Here is a 20,312-nt window from a genome sequence, read left to right on the forward strand (position 1 = left end):
ACAATAAAAATATTTTCAACAATGAGGGGGCAGGTAACAACTGGAAATCCATATATAAAACAAAACTGAGTCTAGACACAGGCGTTATACTCCTAAAAAATTAACTCAAAGCACACAACAGATCTAAACATATCAAACTCCTAAAACACAGGGGAAAAAAATCTAGGTGACCTTGAGTTTGACAATGACTTTATAATATGAAAGAAGTAACTGATAAGCGAACTGGATTAAAATTAAAAATTTCTGCTTTGTGAAAAACACTGTCAAGAAAATGAGAAGACAAGCCACAAGCTGGGAGAAAATACTTGCAAAACACACATGTGATAAAGGACTTATTCACAATATATAAAATATTTTAAAAATCAACAATAAGAAAATGACCAACTCCATTAAAAAATGGGCAAAAGATCTGAACAGCCACCTTACCAAAGAAGATACAGATAGAAAACAAGCATATGAAAATACGCTCAACATCATATGTCATCAGGGAAATGCATGATAAAAAAAAAAAAAATGAGATACCCTATGTGCCGTTAGATTGGGGAAAATCCAAAATACTGAGACCGCCAAATGCTGTTATGGATATAGAGCACCAGGAACTCTAATTCATTGCGGGTAGGAATGCAAACTGGTACAGCCACTTTGGAAGACAGTTGGGAAGTGTTTTACAAAATTAAACCTACTCTTACCGTGTGATCCAGCAGTCATGCTTCTTGCTATTTATCCAGATGAGCTGGAATACATACGTCCACACAAAAACCTGCACGTGAACGTAGCAACTTTATTCATAATTGCCAAAACTTGGAACCAACCAAAATGTCCTTCCAGGGGTGATGAATAAATAAACCGTGGTATATCCAAACACTAGAATATTATTCAGTGGTAAAAAGAAATGAGCTATCAAGCCCGTGAAAACACATGGAGGTGCCTTAAATGCCTAAGTAAAAGAAGCCAATCTGAAAAGTACATACTGTGTGATCCCAACTATACGACATTCTGGAAAAGGTGAAACTATGAAGGCAGTAAAACAATCGGGCAGGGATGAATAGGCAGAGCACAGCGGATTTTTAGAGCAGTGAAAATACTCTTGATGATGCTGGAACGGTGGATACCTGTCATTACACATTTCTGAAAACCAACAGAAGGTACAGCACCAAGAGTGAACAGTAATGTAAACTAAGGCTTGGGGTGATAATGATGTATCAGTGTAGGTTCATCCGTTGTAACAAATGTACCACTCTGGTGTGGGATACTGATAGTGGGGGAGGCCATTCTTTTGTGGGGACAGGAGGTATATAGGAACTATTTTCTGCTCAGTTTGTGATGAACCTAAAACAACTCTAAAAAGTATCATTAGAGAAAAAGAAGGGGCATCATGTGTTTTCCTTAATTGTATCTATATGATTTACCTAATTAGAAAAGATTTTGTTAGAAAGTCCTGCCTCAGTTAGGTTTATATTGACTGGCATCCAGATAGACCAGGGTGTGTCTTTTGATTTATGCCACTGATGAGGTTATCAACTGCTTAAAAAGATAAATCACCTTCACAAAAGGGTGACTGATCTAGAGTGAGAAAGAAACTCTGAGGTCCTTTGTGTGGTGGTTGCATCCTCAGAGTTGGCTTCATTAGCTTTTCCATCTATTTGGGTTTGGGTAAGTACTGGATAGAATTTTTACCAGGAAAGAAGACTCCTATATTTCAGGGAGGAAGTTATAATCAGACAGTGATGGTTTATCTGACTGCAGGCACTTGGGGGCAGGTTTCCTTACCATGGACACAGAATTTCTCTCTGTTATCACTCAGATGTAATGGTCACAGGGAAACTTGCCTAACTCCACCATATATAGGTAGATTTTTCTGCATTTAGAACTTTGAGAGGACAGCATAAATAAATATAAAACAAATTCCATGAGTGACATAAAAGAATAGTGGTTCTATTTGAAAATGTCAAGGCAGAGGGCAAGGGAAACACTTTGGTTGTAGTTTAATGAAAGTATCTCTGTGTAATGGAGATTTAAACTGAAACTGGAGTAGAAGGAGTATGGGGTGGGAAGTTTGTGGATGGGGGTGGAAATGAAGAATTATAATAGTGTCCAGGTTAGAAATAATAGCGGTGTGTTTGTTCATTTGGTAAAGGTATTTAAAATGTCAATACCCGGGGCGCCTGGGTGGCTCAGTCGTTAAGCGTCTGCCTTCAGCTTGGGTCATGGTCCCAGGGTCCTGGGATCGAGTTCTGCGTTGGGCTTCCTGCTTCTCCCTCTCCCTCTGCCCCTGCTTGTGTTCCTGCTCTTGCTCTCTCTCTCGTCAAATAAATAAAATTTCAAAATAAATAAATAAAATAAAATGTCAATACTCAGATGTAGCCAGCCATTAACTAAGATTCAGACAAAGGAGTAATTTCTGTATTTGGAGGGATGGAGTTATTGTCTCCAGAAATACTTCATTTTAGGTGTAAGTTTGCAAGCAGAGATGATCACTCAGAAATGGGAATCCAGAAAAGAAATTGGTCACTTTCAATTTAGAGACAGCAATAGAAAAAACTGGAACAACTGAAGAAATGCGTGAGCCTGCCAGGACATGGTATAAAAGGAGAACAGGCTCTCACATTGTCTTGAGACATTCCAAGAGGATTGAGGAATTCTTTACAGAAGACATGGGAGAAGGACTGAGTATAGAGGGGAAGAAGCTCTGAAAAGGAAGTCAAGGTTTAACTCCTCTTTGTTTCCATGTAAGAATTTATTTATGGAGAGACAATCAGTGATGTTAACAATGTATATTTATAAACTAATCAGTGGTGGCCTTTTTAAGTCAAAGGAAGAGGAGGATGTGAGCAAAGGACAGCTGCATTTCCAGTTTGATTTTGAAGGGAGGTTAGAAGGGCAGGAACTGGAGAGAAAATAGGTTCAGAGGAAATTTTTGCTTCAAGTTACAAGAGATATAATGAACTTAAATGATGGGGGAATTGATTGTAGAGAGATGGACAGGTTTTTGGGAAAGGAGATTTAATTTATAAACAATAATATAGTTCTCAAAAAAACAGGAGAGAAAGGAATTCAGTTGGGAGACTTTGGACTTAGAGGTAGCACAACCTTTTTTTTTTTTTAAAGATTTTATTTATTTATTTGAGAGAGAGAGAATGAGAGATAGAGAGCACGAGAGGGAAGAGGGTCAGAGGGAGAAGCAGACTCCCCGCCGAGCAGGGAGCCCGATGCGGGACTCGATCCCGGGACTCCAGGATCATGACCTGAGCCGAAGGCAGTCGCTTAACCAACTGAGCCACGCAGGCGCCCCGAGGTAGCACAACTTTTATTTGATGGGAGAAAAGGAATAGCCAATGGATGCGAATGTGGGAATATTTGTAGAGATTATGATGAGAAACTGAGTTAGTGTGTCACCTTATGTAATTCATCTCTGTTATAGACTGAATTTTGTGTTTCCAAAAGTCAAATGTTGAAGTCCCAACCCTCAGAGTGTATTTGGAGATTGGGCCTTAAAACTGGCAATTGAGGTAAGATGAGGCATTAGGGTGGGCCCTAATCCCGTTTGAGTGGTGTCTTTGCGAGAAGAGAGAATCAGGGCCCAGACACGTGCAGAGGGATGGCCTTGTGGAGACAGGGAGAATGGCCGTCTACAAGCTAAGCGGGGAGGCCTTAGAAGAAACCAACCGTAGCAACATCTTTCATATCCAGCGGCCAGAATTGTGAGAAAATACATTTCTGTTGTTTAAGCCCCTCAGTGAGTGGTACTCTGTTACAGCAACCTTGGCAAACTAACACAGTATGTATAGTGGGGAATAATCTTACCTCTTGAAAGGTGAGAATGTGTAGCATCAAAAGGCATGGGTAAGATTTGAAATATTTATGGGAGCATGGAAGAATGATTTAGAGTTGCCAGACACATTCGAAAACCCCTAGGAGTAGTAGTTCTGTTTTTAGACCAGGTTCAACTTATTAGCCATGTGTGTCAGATGCAGTCACAGGAAAGGCAGGTACATGGAGTCACCTGCTGTTGAGGTCTTGATGGGGAAATGTGGTTAATAGTCCAGGGAACATAGAAAGCGCTGGTCCTGATAAGTGCCTGTTGAAATGAGTCAGTGTGGATTAAAGTGGGTAGGAAAAATGAAAAGGGAGAAAGCCAGATGTTTGAGAAGTGGTCAGTACACGGAGGTTCCCATGTACGGAGAACTGGATACGGGGTGTAATTTCTGTGAAGAAGTAAGGAGAAGAAGTTGTAATAACAGTAGGGCTTCTGATTAAGTCAGAAGTGATGTGATATTCCAGGTAAAACCTAGGTGTGGTGGGTAATCCTTACGGAGTTTGAGCGCAGGAGAGAGGCAGAGCAAAAATAAAATACAGACAGGTTATTTCCTAGCTGTGTAACTTTGTTACATTATTTAAGTTTTTTGAACCTCTCTGTTCATTTCACTTGTTAAACTGGTAAAGAAAATCACCAGGTTTCTTGTGAGGATGAAATAAACGAATACATGTAAATATCGAAGTAGAGTCACATTTGATACAAATTTCTTTTTTTTTTTCCTTTTTCTTGACCTCAGGTACAAATGGGTGAGTTAATCCTACTCTTGTTTATGACACATTATCATTATTTTCCCATAAAATACATTTAATTATTGGTATTTTAAGGGAGAATTTACAGTTTATACATGCTTTCTCACTGTGTGTGTCTCACACACATTTGTGTGTATGTATGTAAATGTCCATATACATATATATACGTGTGTGTGTGTGTAATAATGCAGGCATAGTGCAGCTCATGAAGATTAACATAGAACAGGATTTCAAGGACTTCAGTTTTACCACTGTACTAAAATAATCAGGTAGAGCAACTAGATTTCCTCCCAAACCACAGCCATTCTGTATTATCTGGACGTCCTTGGAAGAGAGGATTGGGACAGTAAATGACAGGAACAGTATGGCTCATAAATTCCTCCTTTCTGATGCGGGGGATTTTTCAGGAACAGACTTGCAGAATGAGTGCCACTGATCCCTCCAAATGGAATAAGTCCTTGAATTGATGAACCCTATCATAAAGTAGACTTTTTAGTTTTTTGGCGATCCAAATCCATGGGCAACAGATCTAAAAGTTAGAGTTGAGGGAGAGCAGGAAGAGAGTGTGGCTCCAGAAGGCCGCCATGGATGCTTGGGGAACCACTGCTTGAGTATGAGAATAATGAAATCTGAGCAATTCCAGTGTTTACCTACAGATGGAAACAAAAATCGATGTGAGGCCTGAATCCAGGATCTCTAGGCTTTGGAATCAGGGAGGGAATTAAATAACTCTGGATGCTGTGGGCTGATTAACCTATACAACTCAGTACTTTCAGTGTTGTTATTCATGAAATCTCTGTATGTTTTTTATTAGCAACTGTAGTCCTAGTCTTCTTTTGACCATGGGAGATGAAGCGAGTCCTCTGCTTTTCTTGTAGACTGCACTGCATGTTTGTTGGTTAGGCTGGGGGTCACACCCAGGTAAGGTTTGGGGCTTCGTGACAGGTGAGACTGGAAATTGTGCACAGGACGGGAGTCTCATGGCTTCTTTCTCCATCCTCAGCTTTGCCTGCTTAGTGCTTGGGCTGTCTGTGAGTGAAAACCCAGAGAAAGGAACCTGGCAACTGAGTTATTGACAATGCAGCCACTGGTGAGTAGGGAAGCCTCTTTGCTGAAATAACAGCCTCGTGCCATCAGATGGGCAAGTTTTTCCTTTTGGCCTGAATGTTCAAGTGCAGTCAGGAAGTCCTCAGGGATCTGGGCTCCGGTGAGATTTCCCCAGAACTCTGGGATGGTTATGATGAGTCAGAAACTCCTCAATAACTAGTAACCTTCCTAATATCACACTAGTTTATCCCAGCCTCCAGAGAAGAAAGAAGTTTGTTTTCTCTAACTCTGTCCATATCCTCATTGGGAAGTAATTCACTCATTAATCATGGTATTGGCTCTAAGGATCCTTTCATAAAGGGTTGTGGTGAAGAGATGAGCAAGGAGGAGAATACTGTGGTCCGACAGGGAGGCCTTCCCAGGAGCCCAGGGTTTCAGGTGCTGGGTGGGGGCTGTGGAGTGTTGAAGGGAGTACACGAGAAGGTGAGGCCACAGAAGGCACGAGGGATCCCTCATATTGTCCCAGTCTTAAAATTTTGAGAGGATATATTTGCACTTTTGGAAACTTCTTATCATTCTTGCCCCCAGTCACATATTTTACCTTTCTGTAATTAGCGTATAGGGAGTATTAAGTCCATAATTGTGGCTGTATATTCAGGAGAAGGGTATATAGTAGAGTAAAATTTAAGATCCTGCAGAAACTTTTTAAGAACTACATAAAGCAAAACGAGTCAAGAGGCTTCTGTTCTCCTTTAGTAGGGGGACAAGACAGGTGATAACTGGTGTCTAAGGCCCAGAGAAAATGAGGAGTCCTCGTAACACGGGAGCGGTCAGGCTGGGACCCTTCAGTAGAGCTGTCTCAGAGGTTCCGGGCTGAGTCTTCTCTTCGGACCTCACAGCTTATTATGAACACCTGAGCCTGCAGAGTTGACAAGGCTACACTGTGTATACTGAGTTCTGTATGAAACGTGTTCCTTTCTGAAGAATGTTAGAGACGGTTTCAAGGTTCTTGAATATTTTAATGAGTAATAGATGAATGTCTTGTATTTAATACGTGTTTACTTAGGAAGAACTTCATGCATTAGTTCATTGGGTCTTTCAGTCTCCTAATAGGTTATTAAAGGTTCATCTTATGGGAAGAGCGTCATGGTTTAAAAGTGGCAAGTCATGGTTAGTGTTTGCCTTACAACGAGTCTGTAAAGTTACTTGAAGTTAATCAGAAAGTGAGGTGTAGTTATGAATTTTCAGGTGCCAATTTTTTTTCTCTTTAAATTTTGTTACGTTAATCAGCATACATTACATCATTAGGTTTTGATGTAGTGTTCCATGATTCATTGTTTGTGCATAACACCCAGTGCTCCACGCAGAACGTGCCCTCTTTAGTACCCATCACCAGGCTACCCATCCCCCCACCCCCCTCCCCTCTAGAACCCTCAGTTTGTTTTTCAGTTTTATAATCCTATGTCTGAAATTATAATTACCAGTTTTTGGTTTAGACTTTATGTATTTATTTTTGTAAATAGGCTCCACACCCAACATGGGACCTGAACTGATGACTCAGAGATCAAGAGTTGCAAACTCTACTGACTGATCCAGCCAGGCGCCCCCATAATTATCAGTTAAGAAAAAAAAAAAACCCAGGTTATATCACACTTCATGTGATACTCCCTTATAATAAAGTTTTATTAATTCAGACTGTATCTCTGTAACGTATCTGAAAGGCAGATGGCAGTTCAGCACCGAGAATGAACTGACAGGAACCCCAGACTCAGTTTGATCTTTCTACACACCCAGCTCCTCCATCCTCTTCCTCAGTGCTGTCATCTCAACTCCCACTCTGGATGTCAGTAGGGAATGCTCTGTCTAAAACAGAATATCCGTGATGTTTTAGGAGTCAGTGACATTTGAAGATGTAGTTGTAGACTTCACCAAGGAAGAGTGGGCCCTGCTGGACATATCCCAGCGAAAGCTGTTCAGGGATGTCATGCTGGAAAATATACGTCATCTGCTCTCCCTGGGTGAGTCTGCCAACGCATATACATACATAGATGGGTGGGTAGGAGGTTAGTCAATCAACAAGTATCTGGAACAGCTTCTGCGTACCTGCATACCCAGTCCACTCTCTACCCTGAATCTTTCATAGACCTTACTTGAAAGTAGTTTCTTTATATTTTACTACATCTAGTTTGTCACCCCCCTAGAATATAATTTTGACCACCGTTTAATGTCTTTGTTGCTAGTCAGTCTCTAACTCCCAGAGCAGAACTGGGAAGTCAATATTTCTGAATGCATAAACAAACTGATTAAACATTTTCTAAATAGTTATTCTGCTGTAGTCACTATGTCAAGGGTTGAAGCTAGACTGGTGACAAAAATAGAACTATTTTTGATTATTCTTGCCGAGTTTATTTGGTGTCTTTTGAAAGTAATATTCAGCCCACTGTGGAGACATTTAATTTCTCCATTTCTGAAAAGACTGAAGATTCTGCATTCTGTCTTTGAATTTGGGCATGGATCAGCATCCAGAGGTCTTCACTATTTTGGACACACATTTGGATTTCAGTGTTTTTTCCATTCAAGTTGTTGCTTGGACTGGACTTCAGTGTTCTCCTTATTCTTCCTCAGTAGCCTGTCCTGGACTTGATGATGATAATTAGCTTTTGAGAAGGAGAGGACTTTTATTAGTGCAGAATTCAAAATCCATGTACCTTTTTTCAATGAACAGGATATCAGCATTGCAAATCAGATGTGATTTTCCCGTTGGAGCAAGGAGAAGAGCTGTGGAGAGAAGGAACTGGATTTCTCCAAGGCCAGAGTCCAGGTGAGCAGCAGGGACCTGTGCTTCAGTATGAGGAGGTGCCTACTCAGTAGTATGTTCTTGGAAATACCAACTGAAGATTTTGTCAAGTGAGTGATATTTTCTAAAATGTAGAGGAAGGACATTGAAGCAAAATTCTTCAGATGTCGTCATTATTCCTTCCATGTGTCGATCACAATTTATGTTTCCTCTTGCCAGTGTCTTTTTTGGCTTTAGGGGAAGCATATTCATGTACTTAACGAAGTTAAACTTTCATGCCGTAACTCCTGCCCTAATATTGCCCTTTGAAGGTTTCCCTTCTCTTTCCCTATTACCTTCATTATAATTTTTTCATAATTCAGTCCTGAAAATCTTTGTGAATTAGTATTCCTAGAGTATTCCTTCATTTGACATATTTGCTCCATCGAAGTGCCAGTTTTTGAAACATACTCACATGGGCCTTGGTGCTTTTCAACATTTTCATTCCCCTGCTGCCATTCTAAATATTTGGTCTTGTTTTGTTTTCAGTTATTTTAGGCAGGGAAAGTGCCCTTAAAGAACAAGAATTGATAGCCACACAACATATCGGCAGGAAGGACACATCTACAGTCATGCCAGTGGTAAGTTTCATGGGTAGTAACCCTGGTCATCCAAACGAAAGACCTAGAAATAGGGTGTTAGTAATTGAGCACAATAGCTTAATTCATATTAAGTTGGGATTAAGCTTTGAGCATCAAGTTTTGGATAGTTTGAATTTAGTGAAGAAATTAATCTCAGGCCCAAAACCATAACCTGAGATCTTAGAAAAAAAAAAAAAGACAACTGCATAAACACTGACTGTATGCCTAGTCTTTGAAACATATTGAAGTCTTCTAAATTAATCTATAAGTAATCTATAAGCTCTGTAGTTGGGATGCTACAAAAGAGAAAATCTTTATGCAGGGGAGTAACAAACACATCATGTGTATGCAAGTAATACTAGCAAGATTTTAATTGGAGACTCTCACTGAATGATTAGTTTAGGATTCCTGTGTAGCAAAATGAATGTATGGATAGGTAGGCCAAGCTTTAACAACCTTTCATCTCTTTCCCAAAAGCAGAAATCTCATACTCCAGAGGATCCCTTTGAATATAATGGTTTGGAAGAAGATTTCACTCATACCTTCATGTTGACTCAGCATTTGTTAACTCACACAGAAAAGACACCTTATATCAGTCAACAGTGTCCAAAATCCCTTAGTGACCAGTCGTACCTTAATCAACATAAGCAAATTCACACTAGAGGTAAATCATGTGAGTGCCATCTGTGTGGAAAAGCCTTTAGTAATTGCTCGAGCCTTAGGAGACACGAGATGACTCACACTGGAGAGAAACCATATGAATGCCATATCTGTGGGAATGCCTTTATTCAAAGCTCTGACCTTAGAAAACACAATCTAACTCACACTGGAGAGAAACCATATGAATGTCATTTATGTGGGAAAGCCTTCAGTCAGTCCTCCAACCTCAGACAGCACGAGAGAACGCACACTGGAGAGCAGCCATATGAATGTCATCTATGTGGGAAAGCCTTCAGTAAATGCTCTGCCCTTCGACGACACGAGAGAACTCACACTGGAGAAAAACCATACGAATGTCATCTTTGTGGGAAATCCTTCAGTCAGTGTTCTGCTCTTAGACGACACGAGGGAACGCACAATGGAGAGAAAATTATGAATGCCTTCAGTAAATATTCTGACCTTAGATAACAGGATATTAAAAATGTAACGAATGTGGGCGAGACTTCAACCATAGCTTTAACATTTAAACACACCAGAGGACTTGAACACTGAAGAAACTGTAATCAATGTAGAAGATCCTTTAGTCATTCTTACTCATTTGACGTCCACAAACTTACATGGAAGAAGTCCCTACATGTGACATCTACGCAGCAAAACCATAGCAGACATGAGAGAACTCACTCTGTGAACATAAGGAATGGAGAGGCTTCAGCAACAGCTCTCAACTTTAAACACATTATTGGGCCTGCAGAGGGGAAAGCCCCTAGGTCTGTAATCACTGTGAACAGTATGCACATGGTGCACACGAGAAGACTCAGTGAAGTCTAAAAGAACACTAACACCACATTAAGAGGATCAATGCTCTTGAGGAATAACAATTCATATTGCAGTGAAAAATCATGAGAAGCCCTTTGTTCATAGAGAAGCATTTAGGGCACATGTGAGGATTCAGACTGTACACATCACTCAGTGTCGGTGATCACGTATTTCTCAGCCAGCAGTAAAGTTCTTACATGAGATGGCAGTCGTGAAATCACAGTGGAGAGAACTTCAGGCAGATTTTGTATCAGGAAACTAAGTCTAGGGTAAAACCTCTAAAATTAGAGCCTTTAACACAGTGTAGCCAATAATTCAGGATTTTGAGAAAAATAACTACTCATGGGGAAAATGTGGCATATAAATGCAAAAAAAGTGATCCATGCATATTGAATACAGAATTTTGTAAGAGATACTTTTTCAATACATTATTTCCTGTAAATATTAAACAATAAACCCTGTTGCTGAAAAATCTCATGTTGTTGAGGTTCTAGTTTTCTCTATGCAGTCGTAAACACATGGGTTTGAGCCTGCACTCCTTGGTATGTGGGTTAGAGACTCAACAAGACTCCCCTTTCTCCAAAAGCTACTTCCACACAGATCAGCTCCACTCGCTCCAACTTCCCACCATCAGCTGGTGGCATAACAGGGACCTTCACCCCAGTTGATAGGTTACTCATTGTGCTATGAGCCTGGCCTAGTAGGACCATAAGCACAGTATCCAGACCAAGAACATTCCTTGGAGTTTTTCCAGGAAGCTTCCGTGGGGCAGGAGCTCATCCGATGACCACATCTTACATCTTACTCGAGTCCTGAATTATGCGCCTTCCGTTCCCCAACCAGAGCCACTGCTATGCACCCCCACAGCAGTCCTGCAAAGAAAACTCTAAAACAATAAAATCCCCTAACCTATCAGACAACACATAAACCCTTAAAATTAATGTATTCTCCAAACAAAATGAAAGTTCTCACAAAGGCAGTCTCCCTGGCTTTGGTCCCAGGGCTTGGAAATGGATTGCCCTTCAACAAACCCCAATACTGGACCCAAACCTCAAGGGGAGATGTTCTCTAGAGACAACCCAGCTGATTTGTTCTCTTTCCAAGCTGACACAATCCCAGAATCATAGCCTGAGACCGATTAAATGATCACATCTCTGGGTGGAACTGATACATCATTTTTTAAAAATATCCACTAGTGATTCTACTGTGTAGCCAGGGTGAGTCAAGTCACATGTGAGGACAATGAGCAATCAGTATCCAGCATCTTGGCACCCTGGCTGGAGAGGCAGGGTCTGTGATCAGGCGGGGACACAGGGAGGTGTGACCAAGGGTTGAAGGGAGCAAATGAGTGATTAGAAGTTCAGACCCTGGGGACAAACATGGGTTCTAATTTCCACTATTACAGCCAATGAGATTTCATTACTGAACCTTTCTGTGACTCATTTTCCTCAATTCTAAAGTGGAAGTATGCTTAGTGCCTTCATCTTAAGAGTTGATGTGAAGACTTAAAAAAAAAAAGGTGTGAAGACTGAAGACTAATGAGTTGGTACTGCATACACCCCAAGTTATTACACGTAATAGGTACTTGGTGTTTGCAAATGATATTTTACAAATTAATTTGCAATGCGAATATACCACTCTGCCTTGTTTTTATATTGAAATATTTCATAATCATTCTTAAAAATATAATCAGGATGTATTATATTTGATCTGCTTACAACAATATGTAATTTACTTCCATGCTGTAGTTGGTTTTAGGTGTATTTCCAGGCCTCAACTAAATTTGAGACCTATCTGGTGGCTCAGCCCGGAATCACACATCCTCTGCTCCAGTGTGTCTCCAGGAAGGGAGGGGCTGGTCCTGAAGCCTGCTGGGGGTAGGGCCTGTGCTAGTTTTGGGACCCCTAAGATTGATGCACACACCCCCTTTTCAGAGGAGGCCATGTCCCAGTGGGCTTTATCTCCACTGACCTAGGGCTGTAAGTGCATTGGGCAGCGGTACTGAGATCAGGGGACTTAGTGGCAGATAAAGGAAAATTACAGAACTACATAAGGTGACAGAACCGCACAACTAGCTTTGGGTGACACACTGACAACTTGCTGTAAAGGGAAGTCCCACACAAGTCGACTTCTTCCAGAGGCAACAGTGTGGGGCCACCACCCAGAAGGGGAGGATAGAAAGGGAGCTCCTGGGGGAGAGGGGTCTTCACCGTCCAGATGGAAGTGTCAGTCACAGATGGGGAGTCTCTGGGTCACAACTACAGGGGGAGGGGGGAGTGGCTAGCAGCAGCTCAGAGACTGGTACAGTCCATAATTTACCTTTATGGCTAGCGGACAGTGGGTACAGTGTCACCGTATGCATGGCACACAGGCTCTGAATGGTTAAAAATCTAATTCTAGCCGTTTATAACAATTCAGTGTAAAAATGTGAATTAGGCACTGGTGAGTTTTTTAAGCTCATGGGCCTGGTCTCCTGCAATGAAGTAAAAATACGGGGACCATCTTTGGCTCATTTATAAACTACTTGATAATTTCAATAAATTTTTCTTCATATTCACCGGTTATTTCTTTTGCCTGCTCAAATCCAATGCTGCAACCTTTTTTCATTTCAGTTGTACTTTTCAGCTCCGGAATTTCTATTTGATTCCATTTTATAATTTCTATCTCTTTACTGAAACTCTCCATTTGGTGAAACAGTTGTTTCCTTCAGTTCTTTGAGCATCACTGAACTGTTGGTTTTAAAGCCTCTGTCTAGTAAGTCCAACGTTGGTGCTTCCTCAGAGACTATGTCTGTTCAGTTTTCCCGAGAGTGGGGTGTACATTCTTGTTTCTTTATATGGCTCAATTTTTTGTTGAGTACTGGATATTTTAAATATTATAATGTGTCTCTGGAAATCAGATTCTCCTGCCTTCCCTGCGTTTGTTGTTGCTACGTTATGAGGGTTGTACTTGTTTAATGATTTTTCTCAACTGTTTGTAACAGCTCTTTGTTGAGTGTGGCCTGAAGTCTGCTCTGTTAGCTTAGTGGGCCCCTTGTGATTTGAGAGAGAGCTTCTGCAATGCCTGGAGCCAGACCACGACGAGGTGCTCTGCCAGTCATTGCAGACCACCTCCTGTGCTGGTGCTCTGCTCCAGAGCTTAGGCAGGGAGTTAACTCCATCATCCCTTCACTTGCCCTTGCGCCAGTGCTGAAGGCCAACTCACGTGGCGCTCTCAGTTGTTAGCCGTGGGCATTAGCATGGCCGTTAGACTGCCCAGCGCACAGCAGATTTTCAGTGCCCTTCGTCCCTCGATTATGTACCAGCATCTTCCTTCCCAGGCTTTTCAGTCTGCCTCCCTCTGGCCCCTCTGTCTGATCCCTTCCCAGACAGGTGCTGCTAGTATACTTCATCGAAATGCTCTTGACAGTGCCACCCAGGAGCTCCTAAAAGTTCTGAGGCAGTCGACACAAAGGGAAGCCCCTGAGTCTGCTCCTCATGGAGCCCCCAAAGAGGTCAGAACACACAACCACGGTTCTCTGAGAACAATCAGTCTTGCTGGCATGAGCACGCTGCAGCAGGAATGTGGGCCCCTGTCCTCACGGCTGCCGCAGAGCCAGGGAGTGTGGCATGGGAGGTGGGTAAGCCAAAACACCACCAACCTGTTTACTGAAATTAAGTAGTTTTTCTTCATTAAGCCTTCGCCCAATTATCTAAACTATCAAGAGCTAATTCTCCAACTTTTGCAATTTTTGTTTTCCTAGTTCAGTTCTGCTTTTCCTGTCATTTCAAGATTTTGACTTACTTATACTCTCTAAAAAAAATCTTACTAAAAATTGGTAAATATGTTGCTGTATCCAAACAAATTCTGAACCATTTTTCCTGAAAGATTCATTTTAATTTTATTACTACCTGAAGCACCCAACTAACTGCCTTGTATTTAGAGATAATACCCATTATCATGTATAACGTATTTAAATACCCCTACCTTTATTTTCTAGACAAACTACAATATAAAAAGTATTAGCATGCATTTCTCTGGGATAAGTTTTAATCTATGGCCTGTAAGAATTATGGGAAATATTCTGCTGCTGGGGTTTTGGGTTTTGGTTGTTTAACCAGGACAAAAATTTAGTATAACCCTACATCTAGTCTATATTTTAATTACCTTCATTTCTAAAACTAGAATACAAACTCCCAGAGGAACCCTCCAGTTTTCTCCTCTCCGTCATATTTTACTAACACCCAGCAACAGAACTCAATTCAAGACTTGGAGCTTTGGCAAAGCTGTTTTCCAGGCCACAAATATTCTTGTGGTTAATGCGTTTCAAACACTGCTCACATGTCACTCCTTCATAAAACCTGTCTTAATTCTATCAGCCCAAGGTCCTGTACCCTGAGACCTTTCACAATACTTGGTTTTCATGTCTCTATTACAGGTTTTATTTCACCACATCACTCTAGAGAATTCTGGTTGAGGTTTTATTAAACAAAAACTCTGTACGTGAAATGTACCAGGCATTGGTCTGAGAGCTCAGGATGCAGTGATGAACACAACAGAATGACCCCTGACCTCAGAGTCTGCTGGCTGTTGTATCCAGATCTTGTCTTGAGAAGCAGCAGTGCAAGGCAGTGGTTACAGAGGCACACTCTGCAACCACACACTGCATGGTCTGAAGACCGTCTCCACCACTTAGGAGCTTTGGGACTTTGAGCAACTCATTTTCACCATTTATTAATGTGGATAATATTTCATAGGTTTTTTTGTGAGAATGAGTTAAATCATGTAACACATTTACAAACATGGATGGTATATAAGAATTCAATTAATATTTGATATTTTAAAAAGTCAAGATGTTTCCTTGGAAAGCTTTATTAAATATCTCCACATTGTTCAAAATACCATAGTACAGTGATCAGTTGCATAGACATTTATAATCATAATGTGTTGCTTTATTACATATGTAACTTAACGATACATGTTTTATAGGTGCATTAAAACATATGCATTTGATATATGCCACTAATTTGATTGATGTCATTAACTCATGTAGGAAGTGCTGTAACTACATTTGAATTGATGCCCAATGGGTAGTCTTACGTGTTTATAAGTAGTCTTTAGAAAAGACACGAGTTTATCCATCTGCTCACTGATGTGACACACAAGAAATGTGTACGTATCATCTGTACAATATTTAAGAAGACTATCCAACTTAAATGGAATAGAACAGTTTTACACACAAATTATGACTTAAGCAAAGCAGAGATCTCCCGTAATCATGGGGACAGGGGGTAGACATGGTGGGTAATAGCTTCTTCCCTTTTATACACCTGACATAACTTCCACGGTCATGGTTCAGGCCAGATACACTTTTATATCAAAATCATCTTTCAACAATTTATTAATATCTTAAGCTAGATCATGTCCAGTTTTTTCTTTCATATCAGTAAAGTCAATAATTCTTCTATTTTATGACAGTTCATATTTTATGATTTTTTTATATGAACATGCCTCATAATCCAATATATTTGTTCATAATGAGTGACTTCTGTACAATGGAAAAGCACAAAATGTATTTTGCTTCATATAGTCTTAATAGTATTTTAGCTCTAACCTGATTTCCGCTTCAGAAATCCCATTTGAGTTTTGTTACAGATAACATGCAAGTCTTTTGTGATCACTAGCTACGTTAGCGATATTGACATTATAATAACTTGTAAAGCCAATTATATTTATAAGCATTCCTAGGGTTGGGCCTCCAATGATACTATGAGGTTTACTTTTTCCCCAGAAAAAGAGCAGCATCTGATATCTCTTACAAAATAGTCTGCCATTTTTATGGCTTTATGAAAAGCCATCAAATCTTCATGGTGCTAAATTCTGTTTACATTCTTACAAACTCAGGCAATTTTCTATTAGTTTGATATATTTGATTGTGCTAAAGCTGTGTATGGAAACAAATAAGAACAAAGATTCTGTGAAGGAAGCCAATTATAGTGATTCAACTCACCAGTACAGGTGCTACAAAACCAGTCTTTGAAAATGTTGAGCCAAGATGTGACAGAGAAGTTTCAAGTCTGAATACTGACCCCCCCCCCAGAAAAGCTATTTTTAGAGGGTAGACATATAAACTCCACCATACCAGAACCAAATGTATATATCATCTGTAATACACATTATGTATCAGTCTGTATTATTTACTCATCCGTGTCAAAATGCTTCTAAATTAAAAAAATAGAGGATATGACTAGTACACACTGTCAATTATGAGTAATAGCAGGAATAATCAAACATGTATGTGTTAGAAAATTATAATGGTGTTTGTAATAAACTTTTAATTTTGGAACAGATTTTACTCAAATTTAAAAGAAAATTTGGGAAAATATACAGATATTTCCCATACATCTGAGACCCCGTTTCCCCTCTTACCATCTTGCACCACTCTGCCAGATTTGACGCAACTTATGAATATGTCATTAACTAATTCCATACTTTATTCAGATTGCCGTGGGTTTATCTTCACTGTTCAGACTCCCATCCAGTATACCACATCACATTTACTCATCCTGTCTCCTTAGGCTCCTCTTGTCGTCTATGACCTTTTCTCAGACTTTTCTTGTTTTTGATGATTATGACAGTCTTCAGAATTACCATAAAGGTTTATCTGATTTTTTCCCCATGATTAGAATGAATGCAGTCTTTTGGTTTTGAGAAGAAGATAACAGATAAATGGCCATTTTCATGACTTTATATCAAGGCTACATGCTCTCAAGATGACTTAGTAGTGTTAGTAACATTTCCCCACTGACTTTACTGGTTTCCCCCTCTCTCTATTGCTCATCCTCTTTGGAAGCGCCTCACTGTGTACAGGCCACATTTAAGGAGTGCAAAGTTATGTTCCACCTCCTTGAGGACGGGTATCTAAATCAATTATTTGGGGTGTCTTCTATATGAATAATATCTATTCTTTCCCATTCATGCATTCATATCAATTTGTAGGTTTATTTTATACTTTGAATTAGAATTCAATTCTACTTTATTTTGTCATCCAAAGTGTTCCAACTGTGGCATTAGGAGATCTTTTATTTGGCTTGTGTTTTCCTTTGGTTTAATCCCAACTTTATGTTTTGTTTTGTTTTGTAACTTCCTTTTTGGAAACTCAAGATTCTCCAGGGTTGTCAAATATTTCCTGCCCAGTCCTAGTATCAGCCATTTCTCCAAGGAGCCCTGGTTCATCTTATTGGAGAATAGTACTAAAAATCCAGGTTCTAGAACTACATGTGCTCTTGCTACAAGGGTGTCATTGCTTCTTGACCATCAGCTGACGGTGCAAGGAAGTGTGTGTATGTGTGTGCATGTGTGTATGAATGTGTGTGTGTGTGTTTGTGAGTGTATGTGTGTGTATCTGTATGTGTGTATGTATGTGTATGTGTGCGCACGCGCGTGTATGTGTGTATATGTGTATGTGTGTATATGTGTGTACGTGTGTGTACATGTGTGTATGTTAGTGTATGTGTGCGTGTGTGTATGTGTATGTGTCCGTGTGCACGTGTGTGTGCATGTGTGTATGTGTGTATGTGTATCTGTGCGTGTGTAGTGTGTGTATATGTGTGCGTGTATGTGTGAATGTTAGTGTATGTATGTGTTTATGTGTGTATATGTGTGTATGTGTATGCGTGTGTATATGTATGTGTGTGTGCGTGTATGTGTATTTGTATGTGTGTGTGTGTAGTTTAGTGTGTGTGTAGTTTAGTGTATGTATGTGTATGTATATGTATGTGTGTATGTATGTGTGTGGGCATGTGTATGTGTATTTGTGTGTGTGTGTGCGTGTGCGTGTATGTGCATTTTGTGTATGTGTATATATGTATATGTGTGTCTATATATATGTGTATGTGTACGTGTGTGTAGTGTGTATGTGTGATGTGTATGCGCGCGTGGTATGTGTGTGTGTATGTGTGTATGGTATGATGGTGTATGTTGTGTGTATATGTGTGTATATGTGTGTTTACGTGTGTGTGTATGTATGTGTCTGTATCTGTATCTGTGTGTATGTGTATCTGTGTGTATGTGTGTATCTGTGTGTGTGCATGTGTACATGTGTGTACGTCTGTGTATGTATCTGTGTACGTGCGTGTATGTATCTGTGTACGTGTATGTGTGTATGTTAGTGTATCTGTGTACGTGTATGTGTGTATGTTAGTGTATGTGTTTGCGTGTATGTGTGTACGTGTATGTGTGTGTGTAGTTTAGTGTATGTGTGTGCATGTGTGTATGTGTATATGTGTATGTTAGTGTATGTATGTGTGTATATGTGTGTGCATGTGTGCGTGTGTATGTGTATTTATGTATGTATGTGCATGTGTGTATGTGTATGTATCTGTGTATGTGTGTGTATCTGTGTGTCTATGTGTATCTGTGTATGTATGTGTATGTGTGTGCGTGTGTGTGCGCGTGTATGTGTGTGTATGTGTATGTGTGTGTATGTGTATCTGTATACGTGTGTATGTGTATGTGTGTATATGTGTATCTGTGTGTACGTGTGTGTGTGTGCGTGTGTGCATATGTGTCCGTGTGCACGTGTGTGTGCATGTGTGTATCGGTGTATATGTGTATCTCTGTGTGTGTAGTGTGTGTACATGTGTGCGTGTATATGTGTGTATGTTAGTGTATGTATGTATCTGTGTATGTGTGTGTATGTTTGTGCATGTGTATGTGTGTGCATGTGTGTATGTGTATTTGTGTGTGTGTGTAGTTTAGTGTATGTATGTGTATGTGTAGTTTAGTGTATGTGTGTATATGTGTATGTATGTGTGTGCGTACGTGTGTGCTTGTATGTGTGCGCATTTTGTGTATGTTTGTGTATATATGTATATGCGTTTATATGTATGTGTGTGTGTGCATGTGTGTGTGTAGTGTGTATGTGTGTATGTGTCTGTATCTGTATGTGTGTATGTGTCTGTATGTGTGTATATGTGTATGTGTGTGTACATGTGTATGTGTGTGTGCATATGTGTATCTGTGTATGTGTGTGTACATGTGTTCCCTAAACACACACAATTAATTCCCCTAAAAAGGGGAATTAATTGTTCAATTCCAGTTCACATGTATACTGGTTTCAGAGTTGCTAACCAGTACCTCCCTGGGGAAGAACCTTATCAAATAGAATACACTGTTTATGTCACAATTCCTTTTGGTTTTGGTCTTACAGATTCCAGTTATTCCAAGTTACTTAGGTCAGCCCCTTCTTTCCTTCACCTATAGTTTCATGTCTTTAATGAAATTATTCTATAACATTATTTCATCTTGGGATTCATCTACCTCCCAAGTGATTATTTTCAAATTTAATTAAGATTTACTATTTTTGCTGTAAAACTATATGGCATTTGACAAATGCATAGTGGCTGGTATCCACCATTAAGGTATCATACAGAATGTTCCACTTATTCAATGTCCTCCTTTCACAGACCCTTGGTAACTACTGATCTATTTAGCATTTCTATAGTTTTGCATCTTCTAGATCATACATAAAGAGATGATACATTATGTATCATTTTCAGACTGGCTTCTTCTACTTAGAAATATGCATGTACATTCATCCATGGCTTCATGTGGCTTCATGGTTCAGTGTTTGCCACTGTTGGATAGTATTCCATTTCATGGTTATAAATTTTGGTTTTGGTTATACATTCACCTACTGAAGAACATCTTGGTTCCTTCCAGTTTGGGGCCATCGTGATAAAGCTTCTATAAATATTTGCGTGCTGCTTTTGGTGTGGGAGGAAGTTTTTGGTTCAGATGGGTGAACATCTAGAAGTACAATGATT

At 40.0% G+C, this 20,312-nt stretch overlaps 1 protein-coding gene across 1 annotated transcript in view; it reads left to right on the forward strand.

The window, feature by feature from the left end:
- Positions 1-10,983, forward strand: part of LOC113924605 (zinc finger protein 705A-like) — a 37,543-nt gene extending 26,560 nt beyond the window's left edge. The window contains exons 5-7 of the mRNA XM_027598588.2: positions 8,339-8,434; positions 8,939-9,030; positions 9,508-10,983. Of these exons, the coding sequence (XP_027454389.1) occupies positions 8,339-8,434; positions 8,939-9,030; positions 9,508-10,158 (839 nt within the window). The 3' untranslated portion in view covers positions 10,159-10,983. The remainder of the gene's footprint in view (positions 1-8,338; positions 8,435-8,938; positions 9,031-9,507) is intronic.
- Positions 10,984-20,312: the final 9,329 nt, after the last annotated feature.

This window comes from Zalophus californianus, chromosome 2, assembly GCF_009762305.2.
Source record: "Zalophus californianus isolate mZalCal1 chromosome 2, mZalCal1.pri.v2, whole genome shotgun sequence".
Lineage (NCBI taxonomy): Eukaryota > Metazoa > Chordata > Mammalia > Carnivora > Otariidae > Zalophus > Zalophus californianus.